Raw genomic sequence first — 25,433 nt, 5'->3', positions numbered from 1 at the left:
ATAGCGAACAGTTTCTTTTTTCCATTTTATGTATCCTGCCGTTCTGTGTCTCTAATTCACAATAATTATCATGCTTTAGAGGGGGTCAAAATAGAACCCAGTATTATTTCAGCACTTTAAACAAGTATTCTGCATCATATAGAGTCCAGTGTCCATGTCCATTGTTTGCAATCATTGCCAGATCTTTGGAGGGGACAAAGATATTGTGGTATTTTGGGATCTTTTTTTGTGTGTGTCTAAACAGTAAATAATTGCAAAGATTTTATGTTTTAAAGCTTTTTTAAAATTAAAAAAAACATCTTTTTTAAAAAAAAAAGTTAATATAAAGTTGCTTTGACATAGCGGGTATCAACCTCAGTGTCAACTTCTTGTCATCACTTGGTTAGAATTAATCACAGTTCGCTGGCCTCTGCTTCTTCACCTGCTTTTTTAAGAACAGACCACATGATCTCAGTGTGTGGTTTACAACAGAAGTCCCAAATTTCAGCGTTTATCACTTTTGCCTTATAATATATTTCCCACAATACTGAAAAATGTGCAGGTCATCACCAAATTGTTGTGGAATCATCCCACTATGTATACCAGTGTTCTTGACTAGAACATTGAGGAAGCCCAGTTCACTTTGGATGATAAGAAACTTTAACATGGACAGGATCAGAATGGTTTGCTATTGGCACCACATCCATAATAGCTAACCCATAGTAGCTGTTTTTTCCTGGACGGAGGGTTCCTCTTTGTTGTCCTGGGTGTCACATCGTTGTTATCCTAAAGTCTTTACCTCACTGTGCATTCACACCAAGCTCTGCCATGTTGGTAACCTGATCCCAGACTCTTGATGCTCACTGGCTTCCTGGATGCAGAGCAGCGAGAGGAAGAGGAAGTTCAAATCATCTCTTCCATCTATCCACCCATCATAATGGCCAATGTTCATATCCCCAACTCCAGCGTCTTCCTGCCCGGCTTTCTATCTAAACGGCCAGAAAAAGATTTAAAGACTGGCGGGAAAATCAAATGAGGTGGATTAGCATTGCTCGCCAACAACTGCTGCTTTCATCCAGGACACATTTGTGTAAAATGTCATCTCTGCTGCCCAGATATTGAACTGTTAGCATGTCATGAGACTGTTACAGTCTTCAGTCAGAGGCTTTTTCAGATTTAACTACTACCACAGGTCTTTCCTGTCCACAGCATCACCATTTATAACAACACTGACTATATGAGTTATACCAACATTTAGTTACTCTTTATGATGACTAAGGTATCCTAGAATTAAATTTTTAAATGTGAATTAGCAGCCACGGTAGGATTTGCTCTGTTGAACCTTGCTCTCTCCTGCTGTCTTGTCCTTTCTAACCTCAGCTGTGGTGGTTGCCTCTCCTATCCTGTCTTCCTCACCCTCTGCTTCACCTCTCCTGTCTAACTTCCTCCCCATGTGCTCCCAATCCCCTCCTTGGCCCTTCTCTGCCCTCTCCATTCTTGCCGCTGTGCTGTACTCATATAGGTTCAAATAGTCTCCAAAAAGCTGGACTTCAGCCACATCACCTCACGCTTGGGCTCCAAGGACAATATGAAGCATGTTCCTGGTGGAGGGAATGTAAGTACTGTCTGGCCCACAAGCCCTGCTAGGAAGCTCCAGTCAGGAAGTCAACAACTCGACTCAAACCAGAACAAAGATGACAAATTAGATTTTAATCTTCTAATCAAAATTAATTACCGTAAGTTAATTCGCTCACTTTTCTAAGTCAGTTGGTGGTTCCTTGAGCAATCATTTTAAGGGATCCAGGTTCTTAAGAATTTCATCACCAGATGAGGTCCCTTCTGCTTTCAAAAAAGCCAAAGCAGGACTCCAAGTTTCAAGTCCATTCAGAAAACCAGTGGGTGATGTCACTGAGGCTCAAAGCAGAACTACACACCCTATGGCACCAGCTACCCTCACCCCGAGTGAACCTGCTTCACCTTCCCCACGCTTCCTTAAACTTCTCCTCTGTCACCCTGTTCTGCCACTAACTCTGATTGGCTGTGACTGTTTTTTTTTTTTTGTATGTGTCACTGTGTCACATTCACCCAGGTGTTTTAGGCAGCACTGGATGATTGGTCCTATCATGGGATGCTTTTCTGGACCTGTTTTCAAATACAGTATCTTCTAAGACTGGGGCTTTAATGCATTCATTTTGATTAATTACATAGATTTTAACATGTTAAAAATTTTTGTTTTTTTTGTTTGTTTGTTTGTTTTAATAAAAGTTCTGGCCAGAACTGCTGTATCTGTGAGTTTTTGGTACACTCATAAATCTGATGCACAAACAACATTTGCAGAGGACAGCGATATCCGATGAATTTGCTTCTGGTAATTTCTTACTTCAAAAAAACAATCTGATTGGGCTCTGTTGTGTTCAAGTTGTGCTAAAAGGAATTAGCTCGTCAGTGAAGCTATTCAAGCTTAAAATATTGCAATTCTAAACATGTAGCAGCAGCAGCACAGACGTCCCCAGCGCTAACGTCAGCTTCCACAGTCCACATTTCTAAAGAAGCTCCATGAATGATCAGGAGTTCCTGATCACAAACACAAAGATGAATGGATAGAATAGAACTTTCTGTAGCTTTTTAAATGAAGCTCTCATTTTTATAATGTTTTCTCAAGCTTGAAACACTTACTCTTTCTAGTTTTCCTTCCTGAGATGAAGTAAACCTGGCAAAGGACCCTAACATCAGTCTGTGCTTTCAGAATAAAAACTGACCTAAAAAAAATCTTTTTATCAACTGCAACAGGTGCAGATACTCAACAAGAAGGTGGACGTAAGTAAGGTGACTTCAAAATGTGGATCCAAGGACAACATCAAGCATAAGCCTGGTGAGCCAAGACTTGCTCTGATCCTGTTGTGCTGGTTATCTTTATAAATAGCATTTCCTCTTTTGAGCGTATACTTCTGAAGCCTGTGAAGTCATTTAAAATACCAAACCTTTACTTATTTCCGTAAAGTTTTAATTGGCTGGTGAATGGTAGAAACAATGGATAAAGAAGAAATGTGTCATTTTAAAACATAACTGAAGGAAATTTAAGACCTTGAATGAGAATTTTGGGCTTTTTAATTATTTTTATGAGCTAAAATTGATGTAAGGTTTTAACACCTTTAATACATCTAAAGTCTCCAGAAACTTGCATGTAGAGCTATGTGGCAGGAAAGATCAGTACCATGTTTAAAGTTAACAAAACACAGGATATGCAGGGTTTCCCCCAGAAAACTTGCTAAGTCTAGTGGTCGGGGCACCGAGGCGGTCCACTGGTGGTCCACTGTGTTTTTGTATTAAAAGATGTTAAGTAGACAGGAAATGTAAAAATATTACTGGGTAATTATATGTTACGGGAAAACATTGCCAGTGAAACAATATTTAAACCCACAACTAATCTTTAAAACAACAAATCAAACAAACACAATTAAAATTAATATCAATTATTTGCACTTCTGTTTAATCCAAATTAAGTTAACGGCTCCATCAAAAAAAGCGATTTTTTTTATTTTTATTTTTTATTATTATTATTTTCCTAAAAACATAAAAAAGAAAGGCTTAGCCTGGCGGTGGGGCTAGTAAAGCATGGCGGGCCGCCAGGCCTATAATACACTGGGGGAAACGCTAATATGAACACCTACAGCTTATGGCATGGCCAGGCGTAGCAGTGGGAAACTAATAATTTGGGCTTGTTTTACAGACACAGAAACAAAACCTTTTGCAGTAATTTTGACAGCCATTAGCTCCCAAGCTAGTCTAGAGTTAAATGTGAGACTGTTTGTTTGAAAACTGAAGCTTTGTTGGAATTAGGTCATCAACAGGAAAATGACGCCAAGACGGTTGGTGAAATGGCCTAGTTAAATTTAGTTATTCTCTTGTTTTTGTGATGTATTAATAATCTTTGCTTGTATGCGTTGACCAGAAAATGCATGTATTTATTTAATAACCAGGTGTAAATTCATGAGACCCTGGTGAAGTTGTTTGCTTCGCATGTTCTCCTGATGTGTGATTATCAGACTGATTGTTGCTGTGCGCTGCAGGCGGAGGCGTCATGAAGATTGAGTCCCACAAAGTGAACATTAGGGAAAAGGCTCAGCACAAAGTGGGGTCAGTGGACAACGAGAGCCATTCTCCTGGAGGAGGGAACGTCAAGGTGAGGCTAGTGTGGAGAGTCGGCCTGTAGGGCAGAAACTGCTGTTTTTACACTGCTGATATCTGAACAAAGCCAAAGGCTAAGTGTCTTCATTCCCTGTATGTCTGGATGTAAATACTAATCAATGTGGCACACAGTTATTCCTGTTGAATTTATGTTGAATTTACATCTTTACCCAGGTCCATGAGATCTAAAACAAGTCATACAATTAAATCAACCAATTTTTAATAAAATGCAAAAGATGTCTTTTGAAGATCTCACTACTAAATCCCTAACTACACAGGTATGATGCAACCTTTGAGTACATAGAGACTTCTGATAGAATCCATTCATTGTTTACTTACACCTTAAATTGTAAAGGTGCCTTTTTGGGTAATTAGTAAATTGTACACATCCAGTTCTTGAGAAAAGGCGATATTAGGTTCAGGAGGATGAATTGAGACGAGGAAACTAATAATTCCTATTTTTTTTAATAATACTTAACTCAGCTACAAACTGTATTTTAAAGAATTTGTAAGCTAAATTTTTAATATATTAACTTTTTTAAGCTTGTCTCATTTAAAGATTGTCATTTTTAAAGCCAAAAAGGTATTAAAAATCTTGAAGCTAATTGTCTTAAAGTGCTTCATACATCCCAACCTACATTTTAATAAATCTGTTTTAGTGCAAAATAAACTGATTTTAAGCTAAATTTAAAAAACACATTATTTTTAATTTTGTATGAAGTGTAGTCTAAATCTCTTAAAAACAAAAATTTAAACAGAGTTTTAAGGTATTTATTTTAATTCATGGCTAAGCTCTAACTAGTTGTTGACTCTGGTTTCAGTTGTAACCAACGGTTACCCACTCAAAGCATTCTCAAAGTGTTTCCAAAATATTTGTATCTTACACATCAACTTTTCTGGGGTTTTTTTTTTTGTTGTTGTTGTTGTTTGTTTTGTTTTTTTCTCTCTTTTTGTAGATGTAGGAACAGACTTCTAGGGTGTTGTCTTGTATTATTTATATCCTTTTTCTCCTGCACTCTTCTCCTTCTTTCCCTTTAAACATTTTCTCACACTTGTCTCCCTTTCTTTTCCGTCTCCATGTCTATTACATTTGACTTAAATCCAAAGCAATTTCTAATAAAGTCTTGCACACTTGTGAAAGTAAATATGTTAGGTCTCACCTCAACACTGAGACAAAATAGCGCTATAAAAATAAACTGAATTTAATAAAAATTTTAACGGAATTGAATTCGAGGTACAAAAGGCATTTGGATCACTGCTGAAACTGCTGGTAGAGAATCCATGTGGTTTCATAGGTGTAACTCTTTATGCTTGGTTAACTTGGTTCTAATGGTTGCTTCAGTTTGCAGTCAATGAGGGAAGAGTTAAAACATTCCAAATGTTCAAAGCTGTGTGGGTTCAAGGTTCATACTCAGTATTTTACACCAGCTTTTCCATAGTGTGTCTGTTTGGTCATTTGATGCTAAAACCTTAGCTCTTTTGGCTTTGTGTCATTCCATTTCTTTCCACGAGCCTTAAATATTCACCTTCAGAGGCAAACTTGTCTGACTGGGATTTTCTTGCCAGGTTGTTCCATCCGCACCAACTGACATGCCTCTCTGTGTGTTTCTAGGCTGAGGGACCGCAGGAAACAGAGGGAAATGCAACTCCCATGACTAGCAGCCTGGCTCCGGCCCCAGACCCCAAGATGGGACCTGCAGGGACCCCTAATGCCCAGGAGAACGGGCTGAAGGACGGGGCTCCCAGTGATGGTGAGGGTGTCCGAGAACCCCAGGCTCTGGACTCTCTAATGCCAGAGACAAGTAAGTTTCTATATGCGCGCCAAGTTTCCACTTTAGGTTTGATGACCTCATTGGAAACTCAGCTGTTCAAAGAGACTGACAGAAGAAGTCAAAGATGCTCACAAAAGTTCTTTTGCCAGGAACCATCACCAAGACCAGGGGTTCCCAGAGCTGAGGGTCAGATGAGAGCTGCTCTTATTGGTTCAGCTCTCAATTGAACTCATTTTACTTTAAGGACAGTCCACAGCATTTCAGCAGGATTGAGACTGAGGACATTCCAGGAGGTTAATGTTAGCCTGCTATCCCATCCAAAAGTAGTTTAATGTGTACTGGGTAACTATTTTCCCGACTCTTGCCATTTTGTAAACTGATGATTGGTCCTCCTTCATGATTCCACCAATTCTGAAGCCCCAAAACAGACTCACACCATGATGACGCTCAAACTGCTTTGCAGTTGGTAGTGTTCATAGGTTTGAAAGCCTGATGTTGACTCCACCATGGTGTTAAAGCTCCCACATACTCAGGCATACTGTGCGTATTCTGTGAGCCGCACACATTGTCTGCTTACAGTTGAGAATTCATAGTCAAGCATACCGATTTCCCACATTTCTCATGACAAATTCCTTTTATATATCTAATTTGAAAGAAGCCAGCTGACATGACTCAGGCGTCTTCCGGATCTGCCTCAGGTTTCCCTATGCAGAGGTAGCAGGGGAGACGAAAGTCTGGGTGTATGAAGATCTCCCTCAATCAGGTTCCAGATAAGTGGATAACAAGTACTTCCACAAGATGGCGCTGACTCAACATCAACAGCTCGGTGCAGCATACAAAACAGTTGAATGTGAACCCTGTTACCTCTGAGCAATTTACTTTGAGGCACCAAGTATGGAAAAACTGACCTTTCCGCAGACATTGAGTTTGCCTCGATTACGAGGGGGTGAAGTTTGCCGGAGTACGTGGGAGCCTTTAGCCATCATACAGTATCATCTCTGCGTGTGTTGTGTCTGAATGCATCTGTATTTCTCATGTCTGCAGTCCATCTGATTATATTTTGACTTTTTATCTTACAGGCATCTAATTCTGCTATCCCTCTGCCCTCCTCATTTCATCTGCCCCCTATAATGTCACCGCCTCTCCCTCCCCACTTTTCCTCACTGTAAATATGTTTTTTTTTCCTTCTCCTTGCCTCACTTTTACTCCCCCTCCAACCCCACCCAACCCCCCTGTTCCCTTCCCCCTAACCCCTCTGCTGCAGATTGAGTCTATCAAGCTCAACTTCCGCGAGAATGCTCGCTCTCGCACGGACCACAGCGCTGACATCACCATCTGGCCAGCCCCCCACAGGACAACGGCAACAGTTCCCGCCCACATGGTTCCTCGTTCTCCCCGCATGGCCAACCAAAGCCACCACCCAGATTCTTGCAGTGTTGCCCCATCAAATCTCAATTCCCCCTCTCCCCCTCCTTACTGCACCTACAGGTGGAGGTCCGGGGGGACGACAGCGGCGTTTCCGTGAAGGGATCCCAACTTTCTTAACCCCATTTAATCTCACATCAGTTATTGGAAAATTAGAATCATTGTGCAGTAGTGCTTCTTTCACATCGTCATGCATCATCGCCTTCATCATCACCACCACTTTCATGTATTTACCTGAAGTAACTTTAGACTCTGACTGGTCCTGACCGGTACTTTATGTGAAGGAAAATTCCAGGACGGCAATGATCTCTCTGAGTCCGGCATCTTGGAATTGCCCGCTTTCACGTGGAAACCCGGTGGTGGGACCTTCTAGAAAAACCACCATCATTCCCCCTGCACACCCACCAGGTGGCAGCAACAGTCTCTTCAGTAGTGACCAGAACAATTTGGCTCTCCTATTGGATTCCCATCTCTTTTTCCTTGTGATTTTAGGAGCCGTTTTTTCCCCCTGTAGCCACATACTCTCTGCTTCTGTAACGTCGTAGTAATTCAGTATAAATTTCATCATGGCTTCCTCTTCCTTCATCATCATGCAACCATATGCAAGCTGACTTAACAAAAAAGAAGGCTGTTTGAATCATTTTAGCCAATTCAACTCTTTATTCTCTGTGTTTGTGATGAGGTGTTTGATTGAAAAGATTATATATAGAAATGAGCATCTGTGTTCTTTTTGGATCCTCTTTATTTCCTTCTTTCCATCATGTTCCTTGACAATAGAACTAGGTTGTATTTAATATATCAATGCTATTCTATTTTATTTCCTTAAGGTGTTTTATTTCCTTTTCATCAAGTAGTGCTCAGAAAATCTATGAAACACGCACATGTTCTTGCAAACTAAGACACACAGTGTGAAGGAGATGAAGAATGTCGCAGAACGTTGAGGAAAAGGTTGATAGATGAAATACAAAAGGAATTTCAGAGTCGTGGTTAAATATCAGATGCGTGGTCAGTGTTGTGACTGAAGAGGTTTTAAATAATATAAGGTAGGATGTTTGCTGAAGTCGAGAAGCTTTCACTGAGTCCAGAGGGAGAAGAGGAAGATCCAGTTCAGATTGCTTCTGAAACGAAAGGAACAGTGTCTCATATGTGCCTCCTGTTTGTCTTACCTTAAAAAATTTTAAAAAAAGAATCCCAATAGATAAGAGTGATGCAGTTTCACGCCTAAAACAGCTCAGAGAGAGAGAATATGGTGGAGGATGAAGAGTTTTTCTGTTCTGAACAGTATGGTTTTGGTGCTGCCCTGGTTGACTGTTGTTCTATTTTTAGGTGTTTCTGTGCGGGTCAGGTTAGTGTGGTTTTGGGAGTTCGCTCAAGATTCAGTTAAATTTAGAAATCATCTACAGTACTGTGTGCTCAGTGCTCTTCTTGTTGCCGTACTGCCATTGAGACATGGTCTTACTTTATTCTCTTCTCTTGTAGCAACCTGTTGCCTCCTGATGCCTTTCTAATGCATGGCTAGAAAATAGAAACTCAACCGCAAACTCAAAGCTCATGGGTTTTACTCCAGCTGTTCTGTTCTGGTATTGCTTGCATAATTTCAAAAATAGAAATTAAAAGGAAGTTCTTGTGATGGTTTGGTGTTAAGATTTAATCATGCTGCTCCAACATTGTACATACTCATTACGCCACTTAACTATTGTTGAAAATCTTTTAGCCGAATGATATTTTGGTAGGTTATCAGTGGTCATTTGATTTGTAAAATATGTTTATCAATACTTTTAATATGTTGCTTTGATATATCCAGGATATTATAGGAAATATATATTATTCTGTTTAGCTAATACATACATATCACAATATGTAGTTATTACATGGCGCTTGTTAGCAAACAATGCTACATTAGCAATTATTTCAACATGTCAAGCAAACAATTTTAAGCTTACCATTTTACTTATAACCAACTTTTCAAAAACTATTCATCTTCTTAGAAACTATTAATATTTCCATCTTTTACAGGCTTTACCATGGTCACCTACTAGCTAACAGCTCCACCTGCCAGCTAGCGACACTTAGCTAATCTAATTTGAGCATGAGTTGACATTTTATTGCTAGTACACCCTAAAAAATGTCATTGTCAATATAATTTGGTTCTAAATGTGGTTTACTAATTTATGATTAGTAACCAAACTAGCACTGAGTTCATGAAATGGCATCAAAATGCAACATTTTAAAACGTTGAACCAGTTACTGAATATTTTTTCTGTTCAAGTAAAAGTGCTTAAATATTATAATAAAACTATATTACTGATTGTTTGGGGATTAAATTTAGAATGTAAATTGTCTATGTAATAGACTAAAATGACATTTTGTTGAATATCAATATCATGCCTGGAGTTGGTAAAGGGCTCTGCATGGTCGCACCGAACTGTTGAAATCAATTCTCATTGTTGCTGCTGCCACAGGTCAAGAACCAGTCACTTTGTTCTCAGCTTTATGTCATCATCCCCTTCATGTCACAACCTCTTGGCAAACTTTTCACTCCTCTCTCTGTGGAAAACTATCATGTGATTGGTCTTAACTTCGAGGGTGTGTTTACTCAGAAAACAATGCTACTCAGCGGTTCGACCATTAAGGGCCCTTAACCCTTTTGTTGTCTTACTCCTTTTCATGAGCCCAAAGCTAGTCAGCAGTTTTTAGATCAGAGCAAATTTACCAAATTTACTTAAGACTGTTTCAGTCTCAGAAATGCCACTGTAGTTTATGAAAACTCTGAGAATGCCAGAGAATGCTTGAACCTCTTGCAAAAGCAAATTCTCACTTGAACAAAATTTTACTTATTAACTGTATATAATCTCACTTAAAAATAACAGATCAAGTTCATTTTACTACGTGGTGCAAAACTAAAGGCAGGTACTCATTGGTACTTCAATTCTAGTTTTATTCTTCTTTTTCACATAGAAGTGGGCTCTGAATTTCTAATAACAGGCCTACAATTGTCACTGCAATTAAATAAACTCAAATTTATTGAAGACAAATTTAGTTCTACCTGCAAAATCTTTTAAAAGAGAATATGTTATACAAAATATTTGACAAACCTGTCCTTATCTGTTATCTCTAAATCTGTTAAAAAGGGCATGTCTTTAATCTCTATGCTGACTTCACATGCTTATTTTGGATTAGCTTTTCAGATCCTGAAGTCAAAATAACATCATACAGTTGTGATGGATCAATAAAGCTTTGTGTCGAGAGGTAATGTCAGAATTCAAAGTCACATTTCAGAATCTTTATGTAAAGGAAATTTTTTTATCAAGTTGATATTTTGCTGTTGCTTTGATGAAACTAAACTGCACCTTAATGCTTTTAATCATATTATCAAAGAGGATTAACTGTGATGTAGTGGTAAATCCACTTTTTATGAATAGTAACTCGAACATGAATGAGCCTTCGCTTGGCAACAGTAACCTGTTTGTCAGTTTTACCTGATTTCTTCAGATCGTTCCCATTACAGTTCCTGTAAGTCTAGTAATAAATTGTACACATTCTGACACATACAGGCAATAGCTTGTAATTTCATACACAAAAAGTTGTTGATGCTAAAGGCGTAGCTTTGATCTCGCAGCTGTTTTCTGGCTGAGCTCTTCCACGTGCCTGTCCGTAACTAAAACCCAGCTTTGCTTCTAGCCACAAGTTTCTGTTCGCCTCTTCTGAGATTGTTCATAGATGCACTGTTATTCGCCCTGAAAACTACGAACAAACAACGTACAGCTGCAGTTATCAGTCTGTGGGGGGGAACGTTGCTTTTATTTCCACATAGCTTTGCAAGTTTTTATGGGAGGAAGCGTTTTTATCATGACTGTTATGGCTGTTATTCTGAATACTTGTGACAACATGGTAAGCTTTGGCCTGTTTTTTTGTTTTGTTTTGTTTTATTTTTCGAAAGGGGGCCACTGAAGTGAAAGAATGTCTGTCGAGATAAATTGTGCTAAAGACGCAACACTTTTGTACATGTATTTATCGTTGTGTTCCTGTAGCCTCGTGGCGGTTTCGCTCTCATGATTGAAGGGGCTCGAGGTGTGATTTTCTTTTTTTTTTTTTTTTTTGCTTCAGTTTTCAAGTTAGCATTGGAGAAGATACCTGTCAACACAAATCTGTATTTGATTTCATTTGAAGTGCTGTAACGGCTTTATACATAAATACTGAAGTGGTATTATAGAACCTAATTAATTACGATTTTTCTAACATATTTTCTTGTACTTATGTGTGCTGCCACAAGAAGCCCAGTCTTAAGAGATGAAAATAATGGAGAGAATAGCTCGAAAAGTAAGAGTGCAGCGACCCCTGCTGGTTTAAGGATAAAGTTAAATGGAACTGAAGCAAAAGCTGATGTACATGAGGCTGACAAGTTAAGGGAGATAATATTGGCTAAGAATGGCACTTACAGAGCAGCAGCCTGTCTGGGAGAGAGCCTAACACACAGTTAGAGCTAGACAACTCACTGTAGCACCTGAAACCCCTCTGAGGAGCATCGCGGAGCTTCAAATAAACATTTAACACTAGCTAACTGCTATACCTGCAGAGCATGCTGAAAACCAACAATGGCTTGTGTTAGGTAGACTTTCTCTCATTTACAGAACTTCCTCGTTGTTTTGTTGTTGGGTTTTTTTGTTTTTGTTTTTTTGCGTGGGATTATGTTTTTCTCAATATTTTGAGTTTTAGTTTTGGTTTTGAAAAAAAAAGTGTTTATTGTGATTACTTGTTAATTAGTGATGTGATTATTAAACATAAAATAAATTGGACTAAATTTCATATTTGTGTTAAATTGTATTCTTTGCAGTTGGGGCTCAAACATGGACAGTTTTTGCTAATGACTACAAATATATATATATATATTAGTTGGAGAAATTCATGACAAATAGCCTATATTTTAGCCCTGGCACAAATGATCATCTAACTTCATATAAGCACATGTGAAGTTGGGAAAGAGTCCTGCTGAGTCCTAGCACTAGAACAACCTTCTCCTGACTGCAGATTTCTGTAGCCGCCAGTGCAGAGCTTGCGCAACATCAATAGCAGGTGAGTGTGGAAGCATCTGAATGCACAGTGAGCTGCAGCTCTGATAAGTGCTCAAGTATCTCACAGGGCAGAATATTGAAATTTTAGACTTGCTGTCGGGAAACTTCTTAGATCTGAACCCCACTGAGAATCAGGATGACTTCACGTAACAGGAAGAGGAATGCTGTTCACCTCTTTCCGTTTTAACTGTTTTCCACCACTTCCCTTGCACACGCACACTCACGCATTGTTTCGTGTGTTTTTGCATTACTTCTGTTAGACGCTAGGGGGCAAGCATGTTTTCACTGATATATATGAAGGAAGGAGAAGACACTCTCATACCAGTAGGTGGCGGTAATACATACCTAACGTTCCTTGCCAACAGTCAAGAGGAAAAGAAATCAAGAAGAAGACGACGGTTACCGGGGTAACGTCAACATCACTCGAGCTGCTGAATGTTAGCTTCAGCTAGAATGGTGTAGCTTTTCTGTTTTCACTTAACGGGTTCCACATTATTTTTTGACCACACTACAACAGACGTGGGCCGGAGCAGATTCAGTAACCAACGAAAATCGTCAAAGGAAACTAATTAAAGGTTCGGAACTGAGCTACATTGTCCGAGTTTTAAGCTAAAGTGGTAATGTAAACAATAGTTTGAGGCTGAAATAAACGTCATGTTGACATGAATATTCGCAGGATTAGAAAATGTTTAGATTACAGGAGCAAAGAGCTTCAAGACAAACGAGGACGTTAAAAGGATAACTGCTCTGCTGGTCTAGAAACCTTAACTGTAATTTCAATGTTCGCTTGTTGTCAAATTATCCATCCCTTTGTTTCAGGCATCATGGCGAGCCAGAGACCACCTTCCGGCATTGCTAGGCCGATGAGCCGGAGTGGATCTGCGGTTCCTGGTGCCGGGAGACCCCCGACAGCAGTGCGACCTCCTCCCACCGCTATACGAGTACCAACCGGGGTAAAAGCTCCGCGGCATCCCGGAGTCTTAGTTCTCATTGCTTAACAGCAAGTCAGACATGACGACTAAACTTTCACACTTCTACAGTGCAATACACACCTTCAGTAAGCTCGAACCACAGAGGGAACCTGTTGAATAACTAGCATAAAGACTCAGATTCCTGTGTGACGATATGAATTTTTTGTCATCAGCTTAAGAAAAAGCAATACTCTTCATCTGTCAAATAAAGGCTTGAATGTATATAATATGAGTTTCAAAAAATATCGATTTTATGAGCTGCTGTACTTGTATAAAAATAAGAAAATGCCAAACAGGAAAGATACCAACGCTGTCCTTACAGGACAACTGCTGCTGCACAACAGTTGGTTTTTAATCAGAGTCATTGTTATAGTGATGTTTTCCAGATGGTTCCAACTACCAGTGGGCACCCAGGTATGAGAGGGGCCATCCCCTCTCCTGGAGTTCTGTCAGCAGCCATTAAAGTGGCTGACAGGCCCGTCACCCAGCAGGGTCTCAGTGGGATGAAGACGGGAATGAAAGGTGTAGTTAAAGTGCCACCAGGCTTGTCTTTGTCTCTAAAGAAACTGCTGTTTGTGGACGGGTTCCTTTTATATGACTAAAAGTAACAAAGTCACCGTTTCTCTCTTTCTTTTTTCTTTCACTTTCCAACTTTGTCCCTCCTGGCTTCCCTTCCTGAAGGGCCTCAGAGACAGATTCTGGATAAATCCTACTACCTGGGTCTCCTCAGGTAACATGATAACCAGCAGATTGTGGCCACATTTACCAACACAATCATTTCTTCTAATAAGCTATTTAAGTGTGAATTTTTACTTTTTTTACTTTTAGTTTATGTAGGGAACAATATAGTTAGGAAAATAAAATGAAGCAAATTCACATGTAAAAAAAAAGTATACTTGTGTGTTAGCTAAAGCAGCATTACATCTCATCCTTCAATCTTTTTACATTTTCTCACATTACAACCACTGTCTTTGTTTAATTTTATTGGTATCTCATTCAGTAGACAAACAAAAATATTAATATCCTTACAGGTTTAAAATGATCTTTTAACTCCACCAAACGTATCCGATCACCCATCTTGTCTGATCTGCCGATTCCGATTTTGGCTGATAGGTTTTTTTTGTTTTTCTTTTATGATCTGAAAAAGTTGCTTAGTTTAGTGACAGTCACTCAGACCTGGTGGGTCTGTCAGTCAGCTCTCTCTTTCACAGCAGAGCAAAAAGAGACAAAATATGGAGAATATGAAAGGGTGTGAATAATTTTGCAAGGCGCTGTGCTGTGTTACTGCAGAATATTCCATAAATCTTTGTATATTATAATGCGAAAGTGAAAGTTTCTGTTGTTTTCACCATTAGGAGTAAAATCAACGAGCTGACCACAGAGACCAGCAAACTGCACAAAGAGATAGAGAACTACAACCAGGAGAACTCTGTCTATGTCTCCTACGAGAAAAGGTCTGTGATGAATTTAGCCACTATTATAAAGATGCAATCAGCGAGTTTGAGATCAAATCTGTTTGTGTTATAAACCTTTTGTGTTTGTGTGTGTTGCAGGGCAGAGGGTCTGGCTGCAGAGATTAAGGACCTGCAGGGCCAGCTTGCTGACTACAACATGGTAAACAGGAAGTGCCTGGCTGCTGTCAGCAAGACTGTAGCGTCAGTTTTGGTGATGATCTGGGAGGTTTTTTTATTTTTTATTCTTATTTATGTCAAATCTGTTTTCAGCTGGTGGACAAGCTCAACACGAACACAGAGATGGAGGAGATGATCAATGACTACAACATGGTGAGCATGACCTGGAATTGGTTAGAAAAGTTGCCTGAGGACACATTCAGCATTGTTCCTCATTGCTTCCCATTTTACTTTGTGTTTTCCCAGCTAAAAGCACAGAACGACATCGAGGCACGAAGCATCGACAGCATCTTCACAGAGAGGAGAGAGTATGGATCATTCAGCTCATTTCACTATGTTGTAGCAGGCCGTGGTATAACACGGGAACTGACTGAGGTCCCTCAAGGCAATGGCTTGCCGACAAAATATCACACTAACCACACAGGTTCTGATATTCACCATAAGTACTTGTTCAAATCAGGGAAACCTCAACTTTTTCATCAAATATTCAGAATCAGGTCAGTAAAACATTGTTGGGCACACTTGAAGGAAAAAAGGCACATCCAAGCCTGTTTTTCATTTCCATCTTTTAACTTTTTATCTTTGATAGTGACAGCTGAAATCTGTCATTAATGGAGTCAATTTGTGCCTGCATTTTGTCCCTACCGACCTTCATTTTATACTAAAACTCTGAACATAATATTACTCCTGGTAGTTAGATGTTTTAATGAATTACAGGAGTGGACAATCATAGCCATAGCACTGTTTAAATCATCTCAAGAAACTTTCAAGACATACAGGCCAAATTCATATAGCATCACATAGAAATATATAAAAAAATATACTTAATTCATGCAATTCCAATTATATACACACATTCAGATTGGATACATGTAGTCTTATTCTGCATGTATCAGTCATAACTAATAGAATAAAGTTATATTAAGGTTAAGAAAGCCCAGCTGATTTCTTCAAAGCAAGCATGTGCTGACAGTGGATAGGAAATAGTTTTAATCCATAAAATAAATGTTTTATGAATTAAAGACATTAATTACAAGTATTAAATTTTGTCATGGCAGTCCTACTTAATTTCATATATGTAAATTTAATTTTTCTGTTACTGGAGGGAGTTGAGGCTACCACTAAATATCTGCTAATATACCCTTGCTACCAAGTGCTAGCATTTCAGTCATATATAAGTGCAAATTTATAATCAGTTGGATGGATAATGTTCGTTTTTGCCACTGGCTCACTTCTGTTGCCAACTCACACGAGTGTCAGTGCATTTTGTTCCAAAGAAATATTGAAGCTTGGCACTAAGGGGGTTAAAGCTGTAGAGAGCCATAAGCAGTGTGAGAAGCACAAAGCTGCTACCAAGAACCACAAACAGACCCAGAAATTTCATCATTTTTGCTACGTTGATTGTAATACACCAGGACCCCCCAAGCATCCCCTATATTTCTAGTTTTTTTGGTCCTAAATATTATTCAATGTTGCATTAAAAAGATCTTAAAAAGTCTTTAATTTGATTTGCCTAAACCTGCAGATACCCTGTTCTTAACATGATTACACTCCTCATTTAATCAGACACGATGGCATGGAGAAGGATCAGTAAACCTCAAACAATAATTCTTCACAGTATATAGAAGCTAAACAACAAGCTTAGTTTACATAAGCTAGTTCTTTAGCTTATGTAAACAACTACATAAGATCATTTACAGATCTAAAATCTATAGATTCAGTCTAATTTGATACCAGCCCCTCAGTTAGATTCTGTTCCTCATTGTATCTCTTCCTCTGAATCTTCCATCCTCTTGATGTATGGATCCTCAAAATATCCATCCTCCTCTTGTTCCTGTATCCGATGACTCAGTTCCTCAAAAGTGAACGTCTGCTGGCTCTTGCACCCTCCTGTCTCAGTTATCATGGTGTCCTGGCCCCCTTCTTCATCGTCTTCAACCAGTCTCCGATGTCTGTAGTTGTGGAAGCTTTTGTACCAGGAAGGTCCTTTGATGGCAGTGAGGATGAGTATGCAGGTGATCAGGGCCAAGGCGGCAACGCAGGCTGTGAACTTCCATGTGTGTCCAGACAAAGGTTTCTGACCTGGTTGGAGAGTGGAGATAAAGAAAAGAAACCTGTCAGTTTAACTAGTTGTTTTTAGAGGCTTAGGAAATGCTGTGACCCAACTAAGGTAGGGTTTTTGCATCAATATGACCTTTAAGAAGTTTTGGGTGCCACGTCAAAGGGAAGAATGACTGGCATAGAAGAAAGGTGCATATGTCTTACGTTTGCTGACTGTACAATTCTGACTTGTTGAAGTGGTTGTTGGCGTATTGTTGATTCCTTTAGATGGTTGAGAGGTGACTGGTGGTGTTGGAGATTTATGGTCCGTATAAGCAATGGCTGGTGATGATGTAGAACAAAGATTTATAGAATGCAGGAGATTTTTTCCTTTCTGCTCTGCTGGAGATGCACAGGTGATGTTTGGGCCCCCTAAAGACCAAGACATAGATAGTAGTCGTGCATGTTTTATTTAGATTTCTTATTAACAACTACTGAGAGTCTCTGTGTGTTTTTACAAAGGAATCTTGGTACCAAAATTGATATTTGCTTCTTTCATTCTTCCAATGGAGTCAAGCAGAGGACAGGAACAGTTCCAGGGGTTTTCTTGTAAATGCAGGATCTGATGAGAACACCCAGGAAACCCTTTATCAAATTTGAATCAGTTTAGCTTACTTATAAACAATAAACAATTCAAGTTGTTGCCATCCATTAACGTCAATGGATGTTAATGCAGTAATTGGACTGACACCTTGGGAAGGACTCTAGGGCCTGAGTCCTCTTTTATGTCTACAAAGCATCCTCCATTACAATGTGACAGCCACTAATGTTGGTAAGGTCTATTACACACTTCTGCAACCATCTGTGGCCAAGAATCATATTTATCACCAAAACCTGTCTGTATGTGCAGTAAATCCCAAACACATGAGGCCATTCTTTCAGGATTCTTGAGGATATTTAGTAAATCTGGACAAGTTAGGCATTCTTTTTGCCTTTGCAAAGCTTACCTTTAGACGTTTTAACTTAGTGAATGTCTTGTCACAGAGATCTGTCAACTTGTTGTCGGAAAGGTCCAGCTCTTCTAGAACATCCAGTCCAGAGAAAGCCTCAGGGTCCAGACTGGAGCAAGAACCATAGACAAACCAAGAGTCATCAATTGATTGGAATTTGTTGTAGAACTGGACACCATACCCACTGCATTTAGCTTTCTTAGTTACCTGTTGATGTTGTTTCTGCTTAGAGATAGGACTCTCAGGTGTGATAGCCCAGAGAAGAAGTTGGCTGGCACAGCAGTGACAAGGTTCTCACCTACATACAGTTCAACTAGTGTTGGATAAGTAGTCAGGGCTTGTTGGTCTGTCTCATTCAAAGTGATCTGGTTGCCTTTGATCACCAGAATGGAAACATTTGACTTGTCATTAGGAGGGATGACTTGTAGAAGCTCATCTGTCAGGTTTTTGACCAGCTGAAGGATGGACAATAATTAGAGAACCATAATCAGGAGGAAATGAAACATGGACATCAAATATGTTGGAGACCTGTCCCTACTGGAACATTTTTTTTTTCTAAAACGGGAACGATTTTAACTGTGAGCACCCCGCATCAACACGGAATCTACTTTTTTCTTTTAAACAGGTTCCAGAGTGAAAACTGTCCTCATGTAGCACCTGTTTTGTGAAAACACCAACTTATCAGCCAACCTCTAACCCGACCTATAACGCCTGATTCGATACACGTGTTGTTTGTTGTTTGCCATTCTTGTTTTCACGTAGTGTTTACCGCTGACTTTGTGTGGAGGTCATACGTTCGTGCTTGTTCCATTCTCCCCTGGCGCATTTTGACGGCTGTTTTTGGCGACTGTTCCTGTATGGATGAAACCGTTTGTGGAAACAGTCCTGGGTGGATGCGGGTGTTTTTGAAACGACAACCTGTTTTAGAAAAAGCGTTCCCATACAGACAGGGCCTAAAACTTTTCATACCGGTGCATCGTTTGCTTCGCCGAATTCAGCCACTGCAGAAAGGCACATCAGGAGGAGAAACTGCCAACATCTGTCCATTGTTTTACTCTGGAGAGAATAAAAACCAAGATTCATAGAGGAAAACATACTTTACTGAAGTAGAAAATAATTATGCAGTCATTCTAATGGAGAAAAACAAAATATTCACCAAACAAATCTAGCAACAAAAAGCTAATTATTTACTCATAAGTATTTAATCACCCAGGAAACCATTACCTAGTACTTGTTGGAACACCTTTGTTATCAAGCTCAGCACCAGAATGTTTCTTGCAGGGCTTTGCAGTCATCTAAAGTGGGATTTTGGTCCTTGTATGAGTACAGAAACAAATTTTTACTAGCTTAAAGCTTCATCATCAGATTTATCTTCTCTAACTGCTCCTCTGTTGCCTTGGCATAATGCTAAGGATTCTGCTAAGGATTCTATAGCATAGAAACTAAATCCAAAAATGCTGAATTCACAAAACATATCGGCGCAACAATGGCCTGGATCTGTGGCTAATAGTGTCTTGCACAAGGATATGACAGGCTCATGAAGATCAGCTGACACACAGGACCAGAAGTTGCTTGGAAATGAACTTTAATGCAACACAGAAAAGCTGATATAAGCTGTTTATTTAACCCAACTCTCTGACTCTCACTCTCTGACTCTCTGAGTGTGTACTCAGAGAGTCTTTAGCTGTACTAGTACATACTTAAAAAGACACTTACCTGGGTTTCCGCACGCACACATACAAACTCCTTCATCCGTTGTCCATAAGCAGCCAGCACACCTAGTGACCCTTGCCCTCTGTAGCTCCCTGTATGACTTAGATTGTGCTACACTCAGTTCCTGCTAGCAAATCAATCTAGTCAGTCCTCCTAACTGGACTTCCTCATTGGTTTACTTCCTCAGTTGAGGCTGAACATGAGATTGTGGTTACATTGGGAATCCTCAAGGACTATTGATATGGAATAGATCAGAAATGTACGGCTTCTTGAGCACAATTTGATAATGATACTAATGTGGTTCACCAGCCCAAGCGGCTAATTCAGAAACGCCTTAAAAAAAGAACTAAATATAGGGTGAAATTTTCAATGAAATTAAAGTTTTGAAAAATAGAAGCCGACTATTCATCCTGCATCATTTGCTTTGAATTTAACTCAGCGGTAAATAAAAACTCAAATATCCAGTGGTCAATATTTTGCGCCCCACACCTCTCCCTCTTTATCCAGTATCTCCTTTAGCACCAGTAATCTCTGTATGATTTCATTTGCCTGATATTGTTATGGAGACATTTGAAACGACAACCTGTTCCTCTTTTGGAGTCCCACCACAGCATTTCATTTGATTTTAGGGTGTGACTGTGACTTGGAACGTTTGTTTTTTTTCAGCCAATCAGTGACAGACATGCTTAGTTTGGAATCGTTGTCCTGTTGATGGCCGTTTGACCAATCTTCAGCTGTCTGGCATTTGATGCTCGACTACTTTGGTTCATAGAGGAGTTTATTGTCTCTGACTGCACCACCAGTGTTTGTGCCAGTTGGTTTGGGGCATCCTTTTATTGTCACTAACATTTAGACCTAAATTCTCTACGGCTGATTTGCAGACCATCTCTGATGTCCTCCTTTAGCTTTGTCATGCCTAAATAATTCCAGAGACATCCATGGTGGTGATATGTTCCTGTTTGACCTGCAGGAGAGAAGAGGTCATCCGGGCGATAGAGGAGGAGATCGGAAGGGAGAGGCAGGTGGCTGAGGAAGTCGTCCAGGCAATGCCTTCAGCAAAGCGGGACAAATATTTCTCCATGACAACAGCTAATGAAGAACTGCTGCAGGCATGTCTAGAAAAAGAAAAAAAAAAACTCCCCAGAAATGATCTGAGATAACCTCGCCTCTATATATATATATATATATATATATATATATATATTTTTTTTTTACAGGAGCTTGCAGTCCTGCAGGAAGAATTGGACGTCCTGGCAACCAGGAAGGAAGACTATGAAGCAGTGAGTTTGGGCCAAAAGAACGCAGCACTGAAGCAGGTCCAGGTCCATCATGCGTCTTGTCTTCCCTCTGCAGGAGCTGTCTCACTCACAGATAAAACAGGAAATGGTTCGGCTTCACGAGACGTTGGCATCGCTGGAGGGGAAGCGCAACTCCATGGAGGACGAGGACAGGAGCCTGGGCTCCCCCCAGGAGGAGAGGGAGAAGCTGCTGAAGCAGGTGGAGCCTCTTTGGGATGATACGTTTAGGGTTACGGGGCGGAAGGTTCTGGTTTGGTCTCATCTGACCAAACCAGAACATCTTTCTACTTCTGAAGCAAATCGGTGGTCTTTCTTCTCTGTTGCTTCGTTCCCATTAACCTTAAAATTGCATAATTTGACATTTGCTCAATGGAAACACTGCAATTTAGAAAAAACTCATCTGTCGATATGGAGCTTTTGCTTTTTTGAATGAGGTGGTTTTTCAGCTGTATCAAAATTATTCCTGTATTTTGCAAACCTGCAATGGAAATCGCATCACTTCTACTTCCTGTCACAAGATGTTACTACCAGCGGAAAAGACGAAAACAACAGGAAGTGACTGGAGGATGAGGATTTAATGACTTATTCATGTGGACTTATTTAATGGAAACACTGCAACTGTGAAATTGTGTGTTTCGACTTTAGTGGAATATTAACAAAGTTTTGCGCACATTTACAATGGAAACGTAGCTTTTGACACTGAGATGAGGAGGAAATTGTTCAAAAACCTGCAGCCTTTGTTCCAAACTCAAAGTAGTTTGTTAAAACTTTTTATCCAGAAACAACAAACACACAGGAAACATGGAGAACATGACATCATTCTCACTGCTGGGGGAAACGTTCTAACTGGTCTCGCTCCAAATTGAGAAACATTTTTTATCACCAGGAATTAAAGTAGACATCTTCAGGGAGGAAACGGCACCTCCTGCAGGCCAAACAGGGAACACATCAACAAACTTCGAAAAATATCTGCATTTATTAAATTAAAAATATGATTTTGATGTTAAATTGACCAATCATTTGAAAAATGTGTAAGTAGACTGATTTTGTTGAATCCAAATTAGTTTGATTCATTTTTGTCTGTTTTTTTTTCTTCTTCTCAGGTGAAGGAGGACAACCAGGAAATAGCCAGCATGGAGAGACAGTGTGTATTCACACTTTGTTAATTTAAAAGCTTAGAGCCAGCTGGATGTAATCATGTGTGTGTCCATGTGTGTATATACTCAGGCTTACTGAGATCAGAGACAGGAAGAGACAAATTTCAGAGGACATCCGGAATCTGGACCAGGACTCAGAGGCAGCTCAGGGTAACGCTGCTGCATGATGCTCTAAGCTCCCTATGTGTCTTGGACCATTCTTATTTAGAATTTTTTTTTAAATTAAATGTATAAATGAATGATTAGTCTTTTTTTCTGTCATCAGGCGAGTGTCAACAGAAGTACAAGGAGCTGAAGAGGAAGGAGGAGGAAATAGACAGTGAGTTCTAGTCAGAGAGGAAGAAAGACGGACGGTGACAAATCCATCATGAGCAACAAAATGTGACCTTTTTTATAACAACTGCTGGTAACACTGTGCTATAAAATAATACTATAGACATAATACTGCCCCTTTCAAAGCTACATCTTGATGATATGATTGGTTTATAAAAGCATTAAAAGGGTAAAACATGAAGGGGTGAATACTTTTACACTGTGCTCTAATGGATGACTGTTTCAGGGTTCATGGACTCGTTTGAGGAGTCCAGAGCCGAGGAGCAGGAGAAACTGACCAGGAGCCAGGAGGACATTGTCTCTCTGCTGGAGCACTGCAGCAGGGTGAGAGAGAGACTGATGATGATGATGATGATGATGAGGACGATTAAAACTGCAGGTGTGCTCTGTGTGTCCAGAACATGTTGAGGCTACGCCACGTCGACACGGTGACCGCCAGCGAGCTGAAGAACATGCAGGAAGTGCTGGTCAGCAAGGAGACGGAGGTGGTCCAATCAGAGAGCACTGCCAGAGGCCTGACCACAGGTCCTTAACTCAAACGCTCCCAAACCCAGAGGAAAGCAAAAGACTTTACCTGTTGACCTGGTGCTGTCCTCCTGCAGAGTCCCGCCGGCTGCAGCAGGACCTGGAGAAGGTTCAGCAGCTGGAGGGGAAGATCAGCGGCGAGCTCAGCACCCTGAAGGAGCAGGTCAGCACCATGGAAACAGAGCTGCTTACCTACAGAAACCTGGACGCCCTGAGGCGGAGCGCTGACGACAAGAGGAAGGTAGGACCCGCTGCTCCTGGGACACAGCAGCACCCCGTCACCAAACGCTGAGCGCCTGCTTTGTTCTGCTGCTGCAGAGGCTCCAGGAGGAGCGGCTGACCCTGAGTCAGCGCAGAGACTCCTTCCTCCAGCTGCTGGAGGAGATGAACCAGAAACATGAAGCCCTCAAGACCAAGCTGCAGGAGAACGAGACGCACGCTCAGGTTAGAGCGGCAACACGTCCAACCGAACGCTCTCAGCACATTTGTTTCTTTCAGGAACTCAGCGGTGTGTGTTTGTGTGTGTGTGTCTTTGGTGTTTCAGCTGACCAACCTGGAGAGGAAATGGCAGCACTTGGAGCAGAACAACTTTGTGATGAAAGAGTGTATCCTTCACAGAACGCACCAAATGGTTCAAGTTAAAATAATATTTCCACTAATGACTTATTAGCAAAAAGTTAGCATTTTTGATAGCTTTGAAAATATTTGGCACACTTAGCCTCCTCTAAATGTATTTTTTAAACAACTAACTTATTAGGCTCTAGAGCAGCAACTATATTAGTAATTGATTACAATTTATTGATTAATCATATAAAAATGTCAATCTGCAGATTTTTCATTTAGCCTCTTTCTTGAACATATAGTCTAGTTAAATAATTTGACAATTTTTTCAATCACCATGATTAATCCGATTAATCTTTCAGTTCTGCTTGGTTGTTTTGTAAACTTTCAGCTGAATAAAATTTGACATCTCTAAAATTTTGTTTGTCACAAATTTAAATAGATGTTTATAAAATTATATTAACGTTAAGTCGGTGCCCAAGAGTTGGAGTCTTTCAAGGACAGATATAATTAGTTGTAGCATTAGCATTAGCTCCTGCTAAATACCACATTGGTAGCGTTAGCAAAACTTATTAGTATTTTAAGGTTAGCACAATCAACTTTTTATGTGTTCACTACTGAGTTCCAAGTACTTTCATATCTCTTCAAATACACTTCAATATGTTTAAAAGTAAAAAATTATCAGTATGAACATAATTGTGGCCATTTGAGTTTATTGCTAAGTAATCTTCCAGATATCCTTCAGGAATCAAGAGAATTCGATTATGGTAAGTTGGAATGTTGTCTTAATAAACTTTCTTTAACTTTCCCTTCAGTCATCGCTTCAAAGACTCAGGAGAGCGACTACGAGTCGGTTGCTAAGGTGGTCTACCAGCAGGTGGCAGACTACAACAAGAGCCTTATAGAGGCGCTACAGAACCACAGGAACTGACCTATCTTCTCATTAACTTTGCGTTCAGTATGAGGTTAGCAATACAGTTAAAGTTAAGGTTAGCTTTCTGGCAGCATTTAAATTGTTAATGTCACTTCTGATTGGTCAGATTCTTTTCCCAAATCAGTAGAAGCTTCACTTGTTCTTTGTCAATAACAATAACAGACACGTGACATGCATTGGACTGGGATGATGTGACGCTTAACAGAATATTTTCCAGAAATTTACATTCATAAGTTGATGATTTCTGGTGAATCTTGAATAGAAATATGTTGGTTTATATCCCAAAAAGCCACTGTTACAACAATAAAGTCAAAGTAACTCAGAACAACTTCCATTTTTTTTTTGCATTTATTGCTTATAATTAAAGAAAAAAAAAAAAAGATCATCAATTTGCATAAAATCCAAATTCCACTCTAGAAATATATTTTTGACCTTTCCAAAGTACAGTAAACATAACGGCTGAGGGTGGCAGCAGAGGGACAGTACGGCGTTGCTCAAACGGGCCGTTTGGAGAGACGAGTCCTCAGTATGTACACCGGACTTCCTTCTTGATCCACACCGGCAGTCTGAGCGCTTCTGATCTGGAGCTCAACACGACCTTCAGGTGGGAGGAAGGACGTTTGACCTGAACTGCTGGAGACAGATCAGCAGCAGGTGGGGGACGGGTTTCTGGATCGGAGAACAATTTCCACCACTGGAATCTCCCAGCAGTCACATTCAGGAATAACAGGCGTGAATGCATAGATCAGTTGCAGTGACAGTAGGCTGACAAATACACACACACACAAATAAAAAAAATAAAATAAAAGCAGCATGTTGACGAA

The 25,433-nt window shown here is 40.0% G+C and overlaps 3 protein-coding genes across 16 annotated transcripts in view; 2 read left to right on the top strand and 1 right to left on the bottom strand.

The window, feature by feature from the left end:
• The window catches only part of LOC116711682 (microtubule-associated protein 4), a 108,906-nt gene extending 96,736 nt beyond the window's left edge, over positions 1–12,170 (top strand). For 7 of the 11 annotated variants that reach the window (XM_032551121.1, XM_032551117.1, XM_032551113.1 and 4 more), the window contains 5 exons: positions 1,502–1,594; positions 2,770–2,851; positions 4,050–4,162; positions 5,780–5,969; positions 7,019–7,190. In XM_032551121.1, coding sequence (XP_032407012.1) covers positions 1,502–1,594; positions 2,770–2,851; positions 4,050–4,162; positions 5,780–5,969; positions 7,019–7,026 — 486 coding nt within the window. In that variant the 3' untranslated portion in view covers positions 7,027–7,190. The other 4 variants (XM_032551114.1, XM_032551123.1, XM_032551119.1 and 1 more) reach the window with 4 other exon arrangements.
• Positions 12,171–12,817: 647 nt separating this feature from the next.
• On the top strand, positions 12,818–24,938 carry ift74 (intraflagellar transport 74). The gene is made up of 20 exons (XM_032551128.1): positions 12,818–13,011; positions 13,256–13,389; positions 13,794–13,929; positions 14,089–14,137; positions 14,763–14,861; positions 14,961–15,021; positions 15,132–15,191; positions 15,285–15,346; positions 20,772–20,910; positions 21,019–21,081; positions 21,155–21,298; positions 22,203–22,243; positions 22,327–22,406; positions 22,522–22,575; positions 22,816–22,913; positions 22,988–23,114; positions 23,192–23,355; positions 23,433–23,558; positions 23,659–23,719; positions 24,491–24,938. Exons 2-20 carry the CDS (start codon positions 13,261–13,263, stop codon positions 24,604–24,606), a joined length of 1,809 nt encoding a protein of 602 aa, XP_032407019.1. The 5' UTR covers positions 12,818–13,011; positions 13,256–13,260; the 3' UTR covers positions 24,607–24,938.
• On the bottom strand, positions 15,724–20,753 carry LOC116711686 (leucine-rich repeat-containing protein 19). 4 transcript variants are annotated; one of them, XM_032551131.1, is made up of 8 exons: positions 19,805–20,753; positions 19,313–19,402; positions 19,058–19,144; positions 18,296–18,543; positions 18,086–18,197; positions 17,613–17,700; positions 17,304–17,510; positions 15,724–17,120 (listed from the first exon to the last, which is right to left on the bottom strand). In XM_032551131.1, the coding sequence occupies exons 3-8, from the start codon at positions 19,133–19,135 to the stop codon at positions 16,798–16,800; spliced, it is 1,056 nt and encodes a 351-aa protein (XP_032407022.1). In that variant the 5' UTR covers positions 19,136–19,144; positions 19,313–19,402; positions 19,805–20,753; the 3' UTR covers positions 15,724–16,797. The 4 variants fall into 4 exon arrangements, with proteins under 4 accessions (XP_032407022.1, XP_032407023.1, XP_032407021.1 ...); XM_032551132.1 differs by having other exon boundaries at positions 19,313–19,383; XM_032551130.1 differs by lacking the exon at positions 19,313–19,402.
• Positions 24,939–25,433: the final 495 nt, after the last annotated feature.

Source organism: Xiphophorus hellerii, chromosome 21 (genome assembly GCF_003331165.1).
Source record: "Xiphophorus hellerii strain 12219 chromosome 21, Xiphophorus_hellerii-4.1, whole genome shotgun sequence".
Classification (NCBI taxonomy): domain Eukaryota; kingdom Metazoa; phylum Chordata; class Actinopteri; order Cyprinodontiformes; family Poeciliidae; genus Xiphophorus; species Xiphophorus hellerii.
This window is presented reverse-complemented; position numbering and strand designations above follow the sequence as displayed.

Bases quoted from the DNA above. Each gene is read 5' to 3' on its own strand.
- ift74 (XM_032551128.1), top strand. From the start codon at position 13,261: ATGGCGAGCCAGAGACCACCTTCCGGCATTGCTAGGCCGATGAGCCGG. The intron at 14,862-14,960 runs GTCTGTGATGAA...TGTGTGTTGCAG, and splicing joins TATGTCTCCTACGAGAAAAG to GGCAGAGGGTCTGGCTGCAG. The intron at 23,115-23,191 runs GTCCTTAACTCA...GTCCTCCTGCAG, and splicing joins TGCCAGAGGCCTGACCACAG to AGTCCCGCCGGCTGCAGCAG.
- LOC116711686 (XM_032551129.1), bottom strand. From the start codon at position 19,183: ATGTTTTCCTCTATGAATCTTGGTTTTTATTCTCTCCAGAGTAAAACA. The intron at 18,198-18,295 runs GTAACTAAGAAA...TTCTTGCTCCAG, and splicing joins AGCAGAAACAACATCAACAG to TCTGGACCCTGAGGCTTTCT. The intron at 17,121-17,303 runs GTAAGACATATG...CTCTCCAACCAG, and splicing joins GAATTGTACAGTCAGCAAAC to GTCAGAAACCTTTGTCTGGA.